Source organism: Euwallacea fornicatus, chromosome 30, assembly GCF_040115645.1.
Source record: "Euwallacea fornicatus isolate EFF26 chromosome 30, ASM4011564v1, whole genome shotgun sequence".
Taxonomy (NCBI): Eukaryota; Metazoa; Arthropoda; class Insecta; order Coleoptera; family Curculionidae; genus Euwallacea; species Euwallacea fornicatus.
In genome coordinates this window covers 616,704-630,894 of record NC_089570.1, presented here as the reverse complement: position 1 = coordinate 630,894, position 14,191 = coordinate 616,704, and the positions used below count along the sequence as shown (strand labels likewise).

The 14,191-nt window shown below is 37.0% G+C and overlaps 4 protein-coding genes and 1 long non-coding RNA gene across 9 annotated transcripts; 3 read left to right on the top strand and 2 right to left on the bottom strand.

The window, feature by feature from the left end:
- The first annotated feature begins 717 nt into the window (after positions 1-717).
- Positions 718-2,642, top strand: LOC136347804 (E3 ubiquitin ligase Rnf121). 2 transcript variants are annotated; one of them, XM_066298108.1, is made up of 8 exons: positions 733-829; positions 892-1,147; positions 1,209-1,243; positions 1,296-1,437; positions 1,489-1,643; positions 1,693-1,921; positions 1,976-2,109; positions 2,194-2,642. In XM_066298108.1, the coding sequence occupies exons 2-8, from the start codon at positions 1,079-1,081 to the stop codon at positions 2,414-2,416; spliced, it is 987 nt and encodes a 328-aa protein (XP_066154205.1). In that variant the 5' UTR covers positions 733-829; positions 892-1,078; the 3' UTR covers positions 2,417-2,642. The 2 variants fall into 2 exon arrangements, with proteins under 2 accessions (XP_066154204.1, XP_066154205.1); XM_066298107.1 differs by having other exon boundaries at positions 718-1,147.
- Positions 2,643-3,645: 1,003 nt separating this feature from the next.
- Positions 3,646-6,603, top strand: LOC136347985 (probable cytochrome P450 49a1). Of its 2 annotated transcripts, none has more exons than XM_066298473.1 (9): positions 3,646-4,061; positions 4,113-4,359; positions 4,999-5,115; positions 5,169-5,245; positions 5,295-5,490; positions 5,542-5,698; positions 5,873-6,042; positions 6,109-6,394; positions 6,453-6,603. In XM_066298473.1, exons 1-9 carry the CDS (start codon positions 3,893-3,895, stop codon positions 6,561-6,563), a joined length of 1,530 nt encoding a protein of 509 aa, XP_066154570.1. In that variant the 5' UTR covers positions 3,646-3,892; the 3' UTR covers positions 6,564-6,603. The 2 variants fall into 2 exon arrangements, with proteins under 2 accessions (XP_066154570.1, XP_066154571.1); XM_066298474.1 differs by having other exon boundaries at positions 3,934-4,061; positions 4,124-4,359.
- A 900-nt stretch (positions 6,604-7,503) lies between these two features.
- On the top strand, positions 7,504-9,522 carry LOC136347984 (probable cytochrome P450 301a1, mitochondrial). Of its 2 annotated transcripts, none has more exons than XM_066298471.1 (9): positions 7,504-7,831; positions 7,886-7,990; positions 8,048-8,164; positions 8,216-8,494; positions 8,551-8,713; positions 8,767-8,936; positions 8,987-9,065; positions 9,122-9,331; positions 9,388-9,522. In XM_066298471.1, the coding sequence occupies exons 1-9, from the start codon at positions 7,509-7,511 to the stop codon at positions 9,499-9,501; spliced, it is 1,560 nt and encodes a 519-aa protein (XP_066154568.1). In that variant the 5' UTR covers positions 7,504-7,508; the 3' UTR covers positions 9,502-9,522. The 2 variants fall into 2 exon arrangements, with proteins under 2 accessions (XP_066154568.1, XP_066154569.1); XM_066298472.1 differs by having other exon boundaries at positions 9,377-9,503.
- Positions 8,854-13,951, bottom strand: pink (WD40 repeat domain-containing protein pink). 2 transcript variants are annotated; one of them, XM_066298466.1, is made up of 10 exons: positions 13,467-13,951; positions 13,258-13,368; positions 12,832-13,065; positions 12,285-12,779; positions 12,020-12,230; positions 11,592-11,970; positions 11,189-11,537; positions 10,217-10,367; positions 9,855-10,162; positions 8,854-9,797 (listed from the first exon to the last, which is right to left on the bottom strand). In XM_066298466.1, exons 1-10 carry the CDS (start codon positions 13,551-13,553, stop codon positions 9,579-9,581), a joined length of 2,544 nt encoding a protein of 847 aa, XP_066154563.1. In that variant the 5' UTR covers positions 13,554-13,951; the 3' UTR covers positions 8,854-9,578. The 2 variants fall into 2 exon arrangements, with proteins under 2 accessions (XP_066154563.1, XP_066154566.1); XM_066298469.1 differs by having other exon boundaries at positions 13,258-13,364.
- On the bottom strand, positions 10,483-11,177 carry LOC136347987 (uncharacterized). Its single transcript, XR_010733566.1, has 2 exons — positions 11,006-11,177; positions 10,483-10,926 (listed from the first exon to the last, which is right to left on the bottom strand). It is a non-coding gene; the product is annotated as an uncharacterized lncRNA (long non-coding RNA).
- Positions 13,952-14,191: the final 240 nt, after the last annotated feature.

The following is a 14,191-nucleotide window of genomic DNA, read 5'->3' as shown; positions in this document are numbered from 1 at the left end:
CGGCTGCAGTTCCTGACACACTTGCAGAAGAAAAAAACAAGTACTAGGCGAGACATTCACTTGTTAACAAAGAATTCTGAAGATGTACTGGGATTGTCATCTAATACTCGCCGCACATTTTCAATAAGTTCTGAAGTTCATTTAATTGGACTCCCACTTCTCAATTTTCTTTGAACTGCCAGTTCCTCGAAAAAATTTGCGAGTTGGATGAGATTCAAACATTTAGACTTTTTGTCCAAATGCAAACACTGTTTTTAGAATTAAGAAAAGTTTTACGAACCAACACACAAGTTTATAGGACTTTGAAAAAGACTTTTTACAATAAAATCCAATTAATAACAAAAGCAGAGTATTTAAATGAGGTTAAGTTTATTTGTTCATGTTTGAGATTACGTAGAACATATTGAAGACGTACGGGCTCATGATCAATAATTCCAAAGCCTACTTGAAAAGAAATTTTTTCCTACGTACGGTATCTCTTCGCAGCATTTCTGCTCTCCTAATACCAGGCGTTGAATTTTCATTAAAATACCGCCCCATGTGGAGTATATATATATATATATATATATAAATATATATTTATGTCTAACTATTTTTATTTCATTGTCATCATTCTGCCGATGTAAAATTGTTTCATTTCACCGTTTACAGTGTTGCCAATTGAAACATCCTGTTTTTGTAAAGTTTAAGCGGACACCCACACATGACGTTTTTGACATTTCCTACAATTCCCACTTCATGGCTCCGTTTCTTCATTTTTTAAACTCAAATTTATTCAAAATATATAATTAATTTCTTCAATTATAGCAATAGTCACTCATGTTTGATTGTGAGATGCGAATGTTGTAGTATACCTTAATGCAACTTTAAAGTAGCAACATGAATTAATAGAAAAAAGTGGTTATATCGACTGAAAGAAAAACCAATAGAAGTTCCTATTTTGACGTGTTAGCAAACCAAAGATTCCGGACCTTGAAAACTTGGTGATAAGAGATAAGAAGTTGAATTTCCTCAAATCAAAAACAATGAGAGGGTCTACCATAACAACTCACCTTACTCAATTTTAATCAATCCATTTATGAAGATGGACCGACAGAGCTTTCAGGACTTTCAAAATTTGCATAATCCTGTCATCTTGGGCAATCGAGTAAGAACGTAAATATTAACAATTTCACGACATTTAACGCAAATTTCTTTATTGCATTCAGTCTATAGATGAACTCTCTGAAGAAGAAAGAATGCGGTAAGTAAACCGATACCCCAAATATAAGTAATAATATTTATTTGCTACGTAGGTATGAACACCAAAAAATTCATGAAATGCACAAGGGGCATGAAAAAATGCACCTTGAGATGATTCTTATCCTTTTTGTAACATTACTCCTTGCCCAAGTAGCTCTTATTGAATGGAAAAGGAGGTACTATCGAAGCTACTCTGTAAGTTCTCTTTGAAACATCTGTTCTGTAGTTCAAAATGCCATTTCACAGATAGCCACATTGCTGGGTATGTGGATTGTTCCAGTTGGAATTTGCTTGAGACACCTCTGGTGGCGATTTGTTTTTATTTGGCTGCTCTTCTCCTGTATCACTGGCTTAATTTTCAGAAAAGCCATGCAAAAACCATTGAACGGGACCACTCCAAGGTTGAAAATTTATCCCATTTTGTGTTCAAATAAATTATTAATGTTTCAGGCTAGTGTACAAATGGTTCTTCCTGTTGTATAAGTTAAGTTATATCCTAGGAATTGTTGGTTACATTCTCATGATGGTCAATCTATTGATCCTCTACCTAATCTTTGATGTAAAATCTCATGATTGGATGGATATAGCAGTGCAATTTATTTTCTATGGGTTGTACTATGGGGTGTTGGGCAGAGATATTTCTGAGATATGTGCAGACAAGATGGCGTCACACATAGGGGTAAAAGGATGTTAAAATTATGTCAAAAGGATACTTTAAAAAAGGCGTTTTTAGTATTATTCTCCTCAAGGCATTCCAACGAAAAACCTCGATCCAAACATGTGCGCTATATGCGGCAATCGTTTATTAGTGCCCACGGATGAAGAAGGGGTAATTGAGAATGCATACCAGCTAAGCTGCCAGCATACGTAAGTTTGTTATAGGGATTACTTTTTATCCTCTTAATCTTTCTTAATAAAATAGCCATCTAATGATATAAATGTTTGCAATAGTTTCCATGAGTTTTGTATAAGAGGCTGGTGTATAGTGGGCAAGAAACAGACTTGCCCCTATTGCAAAGAAAAAGTGGATCTCCAGAAAATGTTCTCCAACCCATGGGAAAAGCCCCATATGCTCTTTGGGCAGCTTTTGGATTTAATTCGGTGGCTGGTGTCATGGCAGCCATTAATATTACTTTTGGTGCAAGGAATCAATTATCTACTGGGGCTTGAATGATAGTGAATGATAATAAAACTGGTTATTCGTTTAAAGGGAGGCTGTTTCATTGTGGACTAAGTATTACGAAATTATTTATGTGAGGTGTTCAGGTGAAAAGTGTCTAAATAAATTGTATTAAAATTTAACGTTTAAAATTTCTTCTAAAGGGTTTTGGTTTTGTCCGACTTCATCATGTGTCGTACCAATTAGCTTACTTTCTGTAATAAAATATTTAAAAGATGAATATTTTGTTCTTTTATTTACTTATTTCTCAGATGCTTCATTCATTTAACCGCTGTTAAGAAATCGAAAAAATTGCTTACTAAACCACTACTGGATGTGTGTCATACTCGTAATATGTTTATGTATATAACGGAGAGTCAATTTCAATTAACCTGCATCTTTGTTTAAAGTGAAATAAATGCTTTCGCCAGTCATCGTGAAAACTAATAGTTATGGTAATTTGTCACTTTATGTGAAACATTTTTAATCTTTATCTTGTACCTTGCCATTATATGCGATTCAAGAGGTGATTCAATTTACAGTGTCTCAATCAGCGTCGTATTAGATCTTAACGAATTGACAAGAAAAATTTAGATTCGCCGATTGTCAAGAAAACATATAGTAATTTTCTTGACAATTGCTGAAGGTATGTTTTTTAAAGTCCTCATCATAATCCCAAACATTTCTTCGCTGGAGGCTCTCTCAAATTTATCACCGTTTCTATATATTTAATACATTAAAAGTAGTGAAAGTGTATTCGAATTCATAGTGTCAATATTTTTGTGAAAATCGGAATTTTCATGTTTCTTACTTGATTATAAAGATCGCTCCCCACCCAACCGCAGTAAATGTAGTTTACGATGTATAATTGGAGAAATGTTAATATTAAATCTTATTACCTGAATTGCGTAACAAGCAATCCACCATTGTGCTCCTATAAATTTATCATTAGACAACTCAGACGGATTTATTATCCCGGGTAGATACTAACCCACATGATTTCCTACAATACATTGACTGCATGTTTATGGAAAAAATTTGAATATAAGAGATCTATTTGAGACAATAATGGAATAATAATTAGAATATCATTAGTGGCCTTAAAGGATTTGCACTAATACACATTAAAGTGGGATCTACTGTATTTCCTGCTGTTACATAAAAAAAGGTAAACTCATATCAATTGTTAAAGAAAATATTAGATTATTGAAGTAATCACTCTCTACACTTATAACGGAGTGGTACCGATACCTCACCTGCGCTACAGCTGGCAAGCAGCATTCACTTTTTCCGAACTACATTTTTAGGCTCATCGGAGAAATATACAGAGCAGTCGCGGTCCTACCGGTTGTTTAAACAGATAGTCGATTAAAGAACCTTGGTACCACTACCAGCGCGCTTTTACCGATGTCTGAATGAATTTTCTGTGTTTATTTCCGCAAATATCTTCGGATTTTCAAAGAGGCCGGTGATACTTCCATTGAGTCTCTAATGACGTCGAAAATTGTTCGGAGATTTTTGAAAAGTTTCACCAAAGCTAAAAGTGTAGTGACAAGTAGCGAATTCACAGTGACCGAGAATGTGAAGCCCTACGGCAGCATACCAGGGCCTAAGCCTTTACCGTTCCTGGGGAACAGTTGGAGATTCATCCCTCTTATAGGTCGACTTGGCATCAGCCCACATATGGGAGAAATTAAAACGACATTTTTAGGCGATTTCCAGATTGAGCATATCGACAAAGTTTCCTTGCGCTTGTTCAAAAAATATGGCAAAATCGTTAAAATGGAAGGGCTGCTGGGGAGGCCCGATATGCTGTTTTTATTCGACCCGGATGAAATCGAGGACGTTTTCCGGAGGGAGGATGCGATGCCCGTAAGACCTTCCATGCCGAGTTTGAACTACTACAAACATGTGTTGAGGAGAGAGTTTTTTGGGGATTTGGGGGGTGTCATTGCTGTGTGAGTACGATATTGGAATTAAGTAAGGAGAAGATGTCAGATTGGTCAAGGTTTAGTGACCATATTTACATCGCAAGAGGTCTAGAAGAACTAAATATGGAGGCTGATTTTGGGTGTTCTTTCTAGAACAGTCATGCCAGTGAAGATTCTACCTGTTCGAGTATAATAAATGTAGTGCGCTACTGAATTGATAGCGACTTCCCCCAAATAAGGACTTTGCTTTTCTCTTCGAATTTGTTATAATGGCCCGAGTAAATACTTTCTGTGACGATAAAAAAATGACTATACTAAACAGCTCCGCCCGATTTACCTCCTTTCCTACATCTCTAATTAACTTACATATGACTTGATCTTTTGGATGAACTTTGTGTCTTCCAAAATATATTAATCCGCATATTCTCTAAACACTTTTTAGTGATTTTAAGGATTAATGTATTAAAAGTCGTGTGCGCAATGTAATGAATTACGTATGCAAAGCAAGGAATCATTAGAGTGTCATTTCACGGCCTCCGAAGGCAAACCTCGTTCAATTAATATTAATTAGTTGCGTGATCGTGTGACGTCATAAGGTCATTTACGACTAGTAACAAATTCTCAAGGCGAAATTATTGTTTACGTCTAAGGTCTCTTTCAATGCAGACACGGCGAAAGCTGGCAGAAATTCCGGTCCAAAGTGAACCAAATAATGCTGCAGCCCCGCTCAGCAAAGATGTATTCGAGCGTCATCGCAGCCACTGCAGAGGAGTTCGTTCATAGGTAGCTCTTGAACTTAGTTCTTAATAAAAATGGGGCCAACGCGCGATTTACAGGATATCAGTGCTCCGCAACGAGCGACTCGAGGTGCCCGATGATTTTTTGAACGAAATTCATAAATGGTCCTTGGAATGTACTTTAGCCACAACTGCTTAAGCTCGTTTCTATTAACGATATTTCAGCCCTAGCCAGGGTAGCCCTGGACGTGAGGATGGGGTGCCTTGACGAAAACCCTCCTCCGGATACGCAAAAACTCATTGACGCCATCACCACGTTTTTCTTGAAGGTGCCAATACTGGAGTTGAAAGTACCCTTTTGGAGGCTCTTCAACACTCCGACCTTCAATTTGTATATCGAGGCCCTGGACTGCATTAAAGGGTGCGTGTTGGGATTATTATTTTATCTCTTTCACGAAAGTGGAGGTTTCAGGATTTGCCTGAAGTACATAGAACAGTCTATGGCCAGTTTGGATCTGCACAGCAACGAGAGTCAGCTCTCGGTGATGCAGAAGGTGCTCAAACGCGAAAAAGACGTCAAATTGGCCAGTATCCTGGCCCTCGATTTGTTTCTTGTAGGGGTAGATACGGTAAGTGTTAATTGCGCGTTAAATTATTTGATGGCGTTGACCGGCCGTGGCCAAATTATTACAATTACCGGACGTTTGCAACGCTCTTTAGCACCGAATAATACGTATTAATAAATAACAGATTGTTACAACTCCATAAAAGTGAAAATTAGGACAAAACAATTTTGTTTCAAGACTTCGAACGCAGTCGCCTCGATTCTCTACCAGCTGGCCGCACATCCTGCAAAACAAAGCGCGCTTCATCGAGAACTAGACAGAGTACTTCCCCGGAAAAATGTCCGAATAACTCCAGAAAATTTGGAAGAAATGCATTATCTGAAGGCCTGCATCAAAGAGACTATGAGGTTTTTTTATTGTTGATTTGGACCATTTACAAAAAACCAATAATATTCATAATCGTCATAATGCAGAATGTTCCCAGTGGTGATTGGCAATGGCAGGCAAACAACCTCTGATTGCGTTATAGGCGGCTTTGAGATACCCAAAGGAGTCCAAATAGTATTTCAGCACTATGTGATTAGCAATCAAGAGGAATTTTTCACTAAGAGTGACGAATTCATTCCAGAGAGGTGGCTGAAGCAATGTCCTCTGTCGAAGAACCATCACCCATTTGCGTCCCTGCCTTTTGGGTTCGGTAGAAGAATGTGCTTAGGAAAACGATTCGCGGAACTAGAAATTCAGGCTCTGCTGGCAAAGGTTCATTGCCAAATTTAGTGACTTTAATAAGCATAATTATTTGTTGTTTTATTTTTAGATATTACAAAACTACAGAGTCGAGTATCACTACGGAAACTTGGAATATTACATTCATCCCATGTATACGCCCAACGGGCCGTTGAAATTTAAATTTATAGATAAATCGTGAAATAACAATAAAAATAATACTTGAAGTCTTATTAAAACAACCATGCGTAATTCGCAACAATACTCACCCAAGCGTATCAGACAGAACTGCGACCATCGTCCATACTTGCCGCCATCTAGAAGGGATCATTCAAAGTTGGCGTTATGTCATATGCAGAACTCTCAAAGCAGTTATCGATTCGTAGTAGTATGGGCGTCTATGCGCTGTAAATTTTATTAAATGGTATTAGCCCAAGCGCATTTACCATCCACATTCTTATAAAATTTTAAATAATTAGGGTATAAAAATCGACGGGGACGGAATTTCAAACAATGATCTGCAATCACCCTGCAAATTTTTGAGTGTATTTGTTACTTGTTAGCAATATTTTATAAAAATGTGAATAAAAATCGTAGCTTATGAAAACATATTTTTCCCAACATTCTGTTGTAGTAATAAATTATATGATTATGTTTTTCTCGGTCTATCGTCGCGTCATCTATTAATCACCATTTATACCAATAGCCACTGGGGCAATCCGTTGGTTGTAGTAGTGCAGGCGTCTATGTATCTTCAACAGAACAATTTTAGCCCAAGCGCATTGATCATCAATATTAAATAAACATTATTCCCGCGTTTTACATAGTTTAACGCCATTAAATAAGTTAATAAGCTGCGCACAAAGTGAAACAAATTAGATAAACTAATAATAATATTTCTTCATCACCCAAAATTATGCAGATTACAAACGAGTTCTACCGGCCTTCATTCATAATAATTTTATTCCAAGACCGTCCGCATTACTGCTTGATGGCCAACATAGAAAGTACCATCAGCAAAGTGGGCCACGGCATGGTACCAGCGCAGTTTTAATGTTATAGCCGTGCATGTAACCAAAAAATATTATAGGTAAGTACTCAATACACTATTTAAACCATGGCTTAGATTGCTCCATTGTTAGGATCAATGTCCCTAGTAAAAAAATCAGCTCACTTGAGCAAGTCTCCACTTCGCCTTCGACGTCAGGCTTCCGTTTGCTCCGATTCCTTACTAAGAAATAAAGACGCTGTAAAACCATACTCAGAAATCCCTGGCCCAAAACCAATTCCTATACTAGGGAACACCTGGAGACTTCTCCCCGTTATAGGGCAATACAATATTTCTGATGTGGCTAAATTGTCAGTTCTATTTTACCAGGAGTATGGGAAGATTGTGAAGTTGTCTGGCTTAGTAGGGAGGCCCGACTTGCTTTTTGTATACGACGCTGATGAAATTCAAAAGATTTATCGGTAAGAGGAGATATTTATTTAAAAGGAATTTGTTTGGAATTAGTATTGTTCTAGGCAAGAAGGCCCTACTCCTTTCAGACCTTCTATGCCTTGCTTAGTGAAGTATAAGGGAGAAGTCAGGAAGGAGTTTTTTGGAAGAGAAGGGGGTGTTGTTGGGGTGTACGTTTATATAAGCGTAATATACATATTTTTTTACATAGATAATAATGATTACAGTCATGGCGAACCATGGAAAACCTTTAGAACCAAAGTGCAGAAGCCAATTCTGCAATTGCACACCGTTAATAAATATGTTGAGCCCATTGAGGCGGTCACAAAGGATTTCATTCAGAGGTACATGTATAAAAAAATGTTTCATAACTACTCTATACTTACGTATTTCAGGATGCTTGAAATGAAAGACGAGAACCAGGAAATGCCACCTGACTTCGACAATGAAATCCACAAATGGGCATTGGAATGCATAGGGAGAGTGTCCTTGGATGTGCGTTTGGGCTGTTTAGACCGCAACTTATCACCCAATTCTGAAGCATTAAAAATCATAAGCGCAGCTAAATATGCTCTTAGAAACATTGCTATTTTGGAGCTCAGATTTCCTTTCTGGAGGTTTTTCCCTACTTCTCTATGGACTCGATACGTGAAAAATATGGACTATTTCGTCGAGTATGAGTTTCATAGTATTGAGTTATGTGGCATAGTTCATACTGGAGATATTTCAGAATCTGCATGAAGCATATTGATGCTGCAATGGAAAGACTTAAGAAAAAATCTGTGAGAGACGAGAGGGATTTATCTTTGGTGGAGAGGATTTTGGCTAATGAAGCCGATCCCAAAACTGCCTACATTTTAGCTCTGGACTTGATTTTAGTGGGGATTGACACAGTACGATAACCGAGGTGATGAGGTATCGACTGGGGCAAATCATTTATTTCTAGATTTCAATGGCGGTGTGCTCGATTCTCTATCAACTCGCCACACGTCAAGAAGAACAGGAAAAATTATACCAAGAACTGAGGAGAGTGTTGCCGAACAAAAACGAACCTTTGACCCCAGAAAGGTTAAACCAAATGGTGTTTTTGAAGGCGTTCGTTAAGGAGGTTTTCAGGTGGAAATAATTTTGCACCCAGAAACTTTATCTAAAGCTTTTTCTTGTAGAAAGTACTCAACAGTTATAGGAAATGGCAGAACTCTCCAGGAGGACACGGTTCTCTTGGGCTATAATGTTCCTAAAGGAGTACGATTTAAGACAAATAAAGACCAAGCTATCACTTTTAAATAATTATATTAAAGGTTCAAGTGGTGTTTCCCACTTTGGTCACAGGGAGCATGCCGGAATACGTTTCAAATCCGGACCAGTTTCTGCCTGAGAGGTGGATGAAATGCACTGAAGGGCCGTCTTACACAATTCACCCCTTTGCATCGTTGCCCTATGGGTATGGAGCTCGTATGTGTTTGGGGAGGCGCTTTGCAGATTTAGAGATACAGGTTTTGCTGGCCAAGGTAAGAAGATATAATCTCTAAATTTAATAACCTAATAATAGACAGCTTTATCACAGTTGGTCAGGTCTTACAAACTGGAGTACTTGCACCAACCGCTGGAGTATAAAGTCACGTTTATGTACGCGCCTGATGGGGAGCTAAAGTTCAAAATGACCGATAGGCGGAAATAACTGATACATCACTCAAAAACCATGATTTGTATAAAACTGTATCAAATATATTATTTATTATATATTAAACTTCCATGTTAATTGCAAATACTGCACTCTTGACCTTCCTTAATGAAGCAAAACTTGTGGAATTTATGCCCACAACGCTTCGCTGTTTCACTCTCAATCAAAATGTCGTTCTTCAAAGGCAAATTGCACGCAGGGCACAGCCCTGTACTGTCGGCACAAACCGTGTAGCAGGGATTTCTGCTGGCCGCATACTTACGCTTGAAATACTTCGCCATTGTGTCCTGAAACTGTTGGAGCATTTAAAAGAATACATAAAATCTCTAAAAAGTCTTTAATCCTGTGACCTGTTTATAGTCGCAAGAATCCTTTAATCTCTCCAGAAACTCGACTGGATCCTGAGGTTTCACTATCAAAAGAGAATAATTACTGTCATTCACAAACGTATGGGAAAATATGCAGGTCTGATAGAAGGTGGCATCTAAAGCCCCACTGGGTATTGTTTTTTGGTACTTCTGCAATATTCTAATGGTATTCTTGGAGCCCAACGATTGCACTATCAATTTGCTCAAATCAGACCAGGTTATCAACGATGATACATTGATTTTTCGATCGCAATTCAGGCAAATCCCTTTATTGATCTTAATAAAATAACCTGAAACTCGCTGCTTTTGTGTTTAAGTTATTTTAGAATATCTCAAAACTATACTTAAAACATCATGCCAACTATCGTACGTAAGTTCAGCAGTGTGCTCTCTGAGTAATGTCAAATCATTATATTGAATCAGGGCTATCATATTCAAGCCATAAATTTCAGTTTTAATCGCATATCTCCATAAATAGGGCAAGTTTTTGAGGATCTACAAAATTGCCTTAAATAACTTTGTTGCATAAATATACAGGGTGTATCAAAAAGGTTCTGCTAAACTTGGGTTATAGGAGAAATTTTGGTGAAGATTTTTACACCCAAACCACTTTGATTCCGTTTTGGACCAATTATTTTTATTCAAAGACTTCGATATTCCAAATAAATGAATAGAATAAAAACATACGAAATAAACATGTTGGTCTTCCTTTTTTTTAAATCAAGGAAGTGTATTAAAACTTTCCTATGAAGACACAGGATAGAATGTGGCTAGAACAAGATAGGGTACCTGTACATTTTGCCTGTACTGTGCAGGATCATTTACACCAACATTTCTACGGGCGATGGATGGGAAGAGGCAGATCTATCAGGTGTCCAGCGCGAAGTGCCCATTTAAGTCTGTTGGATTTTTTCTTTTGAAATTATATCAAGTCGCTGGTGCATTAGACTCTTGCAGGCACTTAAGAGGAATCGTTAGAGAGAGTACTGACGGCTTTTCTTTTCGTGCAGCAAGATTCACACATCTTACAACAGGTGGGCAGTCCAAAGGCCGACTTTCAGTCGGAGGGGGGATGTAATTTCAAATTTGTATTATATATTTTTTTGTTATAAAATATATGTATATAAAAATACCTTAAATATCGAAGTCTTTTGATGTGAATAAACTAACACTACGTTTTTCAACAAAAATGACTTTGAAGAGAAAACGGCGCATTTTTGACTAGAGATTTTTACGCAAAAATGGTACACCGCGATGTCTCTTATAATCTCCATAAGTTTGGTCCAACCTTTTTGGAATGGTATGTAGATAAACACCTTTTCAGTGTCCCTCTTTGTTTCCAGAAGATCCAAGGCAGTCTTATGGAATTTCAAAGAGTGCTTCTGGCATTCTGGCAAGGGGTACCCACAGGAACATGAATAATTCTGATGAGACATGTTTTCGGTGAACAAAGCGTCAGCCACAAAATTAAAACATTCTTCGGTTAGATTTTTAAGCGGCAAATCTCTTTTGGAGATTTGCTTTAAATATTGCTGTTGACACCATTTAGTTGCATCCTCTGCAAAGTCTGCTTCAACAAATGTTCGAAATCGTTTAAATATTGCAAAAACGTCTTCATGGTCTATTGCTTGAAGTAAATTTGTGACTTCTGGAATTTCCACAGTCCTAATATTATAGCACTGATGAATATCTTCGTCTTCACTTTTCGACCTTACTTACCCATGAGTTTTGTTCAGTTTATACTGCTTCAGGATTAACTTTAAATCTTTATTCAAATCTTCCTTTAAGATCTGCTTTTCCATGTGATGCAATGACAAATTGCAGTGCAAATTCTCCACTAAAACTATGTTTGCCTTTTGTGGTCGAGTTGTTAATAATTTCTCATTGCTCTCTTGTATTCTCTCTAAAATTGGCTGCATTTGTTGTAAAATCTCTGCACTGCCGATCCTACTTTTAAGAGCTGAGAGCAAGTACAGTTTTTTCGATGACTTTTCGAGAAGCTTCAGCAATTCTGCTTTGTACTGGAGGCAAATGTCTGTGCACAAATAAAACTGTTTCTTATACAAGGTGGCTAATAACAACTGCTCCAGTTCTACCACTAGAATTGGGGTTTTACTATCTTCAAATTCCTTTAATGACAATTATACCTGATAGATGAACAATCTGAAAATCGTTCTTCCAAATGTATAAGTGATTGTCTGATGTAGAGACTACACACTTAATACCGTTTTCAAAAGACAGCCAAAAAGCTAACTCATTAGCTGAGGGATCAAAAATATATAACCTGCTTGAATCAACAGTTAATACAAATCTATCACAGACTGGGAATAAGTTTTGAAACGTGAACGTGTCTGGAATCTACAAAGTGACACTTAATACAGCCTATTCTAAGTTTACAGGAGTCAAACTGACTTTTTCAGTTGGTTCATGTAGCCTCATTTGAAGTACTGATTCCTCTCCATTACCAATTACAGGCAAGTCTGAGGGTGCATTGGTCAAAGCACTTTTGAACTGGTAAGTGAAAAGAACTTTTGCCTCATTAAAACTAACTTCCCATAATCGAGCACCTGGTCTAGCGCAAAAGATCTTTATATTTTTGTTAGAGTCACTGTTTGAAGTTAATATTTCTTCTTCTGTAGCAGATCGAAATGGGTTGCCACTACTTTGCACTAAATTGTTATGAGCCCCTTTGCTTAAGTCTTCAGTTGTAAGAAAACATGCACCATAACACCCTTCACGTGCCTTCTTACCAATTTGCACAAAAAATTCTTTTTCAGTATTGCACAAATATGTCTTAGTTCTGGTAGATATCAACAGATAACACTGAAAACAGTCGATTTGCACAATGCAAGAATCGAGGGTCATTAATATTGCTGCAGGCATTTGAAACATCGATTTTGTTTGAAACTGCAATTAGCCCCAATTTGATAAAACTATTCAAGCGGCGTTTAGGACTCACCAAAGCAGTGTCTGCAGACACCATTGAAACCCTTCCCTTGTCATCCCCAATATAAAGCTGATGTTTATGGCATTTTATAAAAGTAATATGTCTGCCCTCATGTTGACTGAATATTTGATAGTGGAAATTTGGGTCTTCAATGAAATTTTGAAGAACTAGAATTAGACCCCGCGATGTGGCTACCCCCATAAGTTTTTCATCTTGGGATATTGCAATTAGATCGGCAGAGCCTTCCTATAAATATGAGAGCTCCAATTAAGTTTCGCTGAAGATGTTTAGTTTACCAAAATATCTAAATATACCTTATAAACACTTCATAATATGTGCCTTATGTTTAAATTAACACCTCAGTGATGTGTTTTTTGGGCAACAAGAACTAGATTTTTCTACTAAAGATTTATAAAGGCAGGGCCTTGTAGGGCTTACCTTGCTGGGAATGAGCTTCAGAAAAGCACATGGCTTTCGTTTAAAGATATAAACACCGCCACTTGTAGCTCCAAACACCAAAAAGCTCGGAGAAGCACTGAAGCACACTGGCTAAGAAAATAGGCAGAAATAACACAATATTGAGGAATTTGATACCAATTATTGGACTAAATCGAGATAAATACTGGAAATCATAAGGGAAATCTTACTTTTATTCGGCGCATAGACTGAAAGGTTTGTTTTATTACACTGTTTATTTTATTTGAATTCTCGATCAAAAGGAAACCTTTGTACATAGTTAATAAATAAACTGATTCACTAAAGTACGAAGTAAGGAAATGCGGATTAAATGTAGAAATTAAACAAAGGGAGTTGCAATTATTTAATATTAAAAATAGAAAAAAATTACTAAAACTTATCAAAACAATCCGAAAAATGTGAGGTTATGTAGAAGTTAAAATTCTGACAATTGGCTGCATTGTTGTCGCTGATGAGAATTCCTATAATAGCAGAAAATAATTTTCAATTTATACAAAATTTCTTTATATTTATCGAAGGTTTGTACGAATAAAAGGGCTAAAAATTGCATATAATGAAGAAATTTTGTTAAGGTTTATTTAGGATTTTCATCTGGCAACCTGGCTGTGAAGGCAGCTGCGTCCAAGCTTGAAGCCTAGATTCCTAGAATCTAACATAGATGGAGACCCTAATATTAACCATCTTTGAACAAGAAAAACAGGAAGTTAGGTACTAGGCCAATTAATAGTATGAGCTTGATCTTTAACCTCAAGTGCCCAAAGGTACTTAAAAGCTACTGAAAATTGAATAATTTTACCAGATCTGTCTATTTAAAATTAAATGATTTAAAATAAACTTATTTTGAAATTAAGTGGGACAAGTTTTGAATTTTGTGTACTTTGTTGCCGATTATTAA

Coding starts and splice junctions, on each gene's coding strand:
- LOC136347804 (XM_066298107.1), top strand. CDS start 1,079: ATGAAGATGGACCGACAGAGCTTTCAGGACTTTCAAAATTTGCATAAT. Junction 1,644..1,692: donor TTGAACGGGACCACTCCAAG/GTTGAAAATTTA, acceptor TTAATGTTTCAG/GCTAGTGTACAAATGGTTCT. Junction 2,110..2,193: donor CAGCTAAGCTGCCAGCATAC/GTAAGTTTGTTA, acceptor TGTTTGCAATAG/TTTCCATGAGTTTTGTATAA.
- LOC136347985 (XM_066298473.1), top strand. CDS start 3,893: ATGACGTCGAAAATTGTTCGGAGATTTTTGAAAAGTTTCACCAAAGCT. Junction 5,116..5,168: donor GCAGAGGAGTTCGTTCATAG/GTAGCTCTTGAA, acceptor CGCGATTTACAG/GATATCAGTGCTCCGCAACG. Junction 6,395..6,452: donor TTCAGGCTCTGCTGGCAAAG/GTTCATTGCCAA, acceptor TTTTATTTTTAG/ATATTACAAAACTACAGAGT.
- LOC136347984 (XM_066298471.1), top strand. CDS start 7,509: ATGTCCCTAGTAAAAAAATCAGCTCACTTGAGCAAGTCTCCACTTCGC. Junction 7,832..7,885: donor GAAATTCAAAAGATTTATCG/GTAAGAGGAGAT, acceptor GTATTGTTCTAG/GCAAGAAGGCCCTACTCCTT. Junction 9,332..9,387: donor TACAGGTTTTGCTGGCCAAG/GTAAGAAGATAT, acceptor GCTTTATCACAG/TTGGTCAGGTCTTACAAACT.
- pink (XM_066298466.1), bottom strand. CDS start 13,553: ATGTACAAAGGTTTCCTTTTGATCGAGAATTCAAATAAAATAAACAGT. Junction 12,780..12,831: donor TGTCTGCAGACACTGCTTTG/GTGAGTCCTAAA, acceptor GGCTAATTGCAG/TTTCAAACAAAATCGATGTT. Junction 10,163..10,216: donor TAGTTGGCATGATGTTTTAA/GTATAGTTTTGA, acceptor AGCGAGTTTCAG/GTTATTTTATTAAGATCAAT.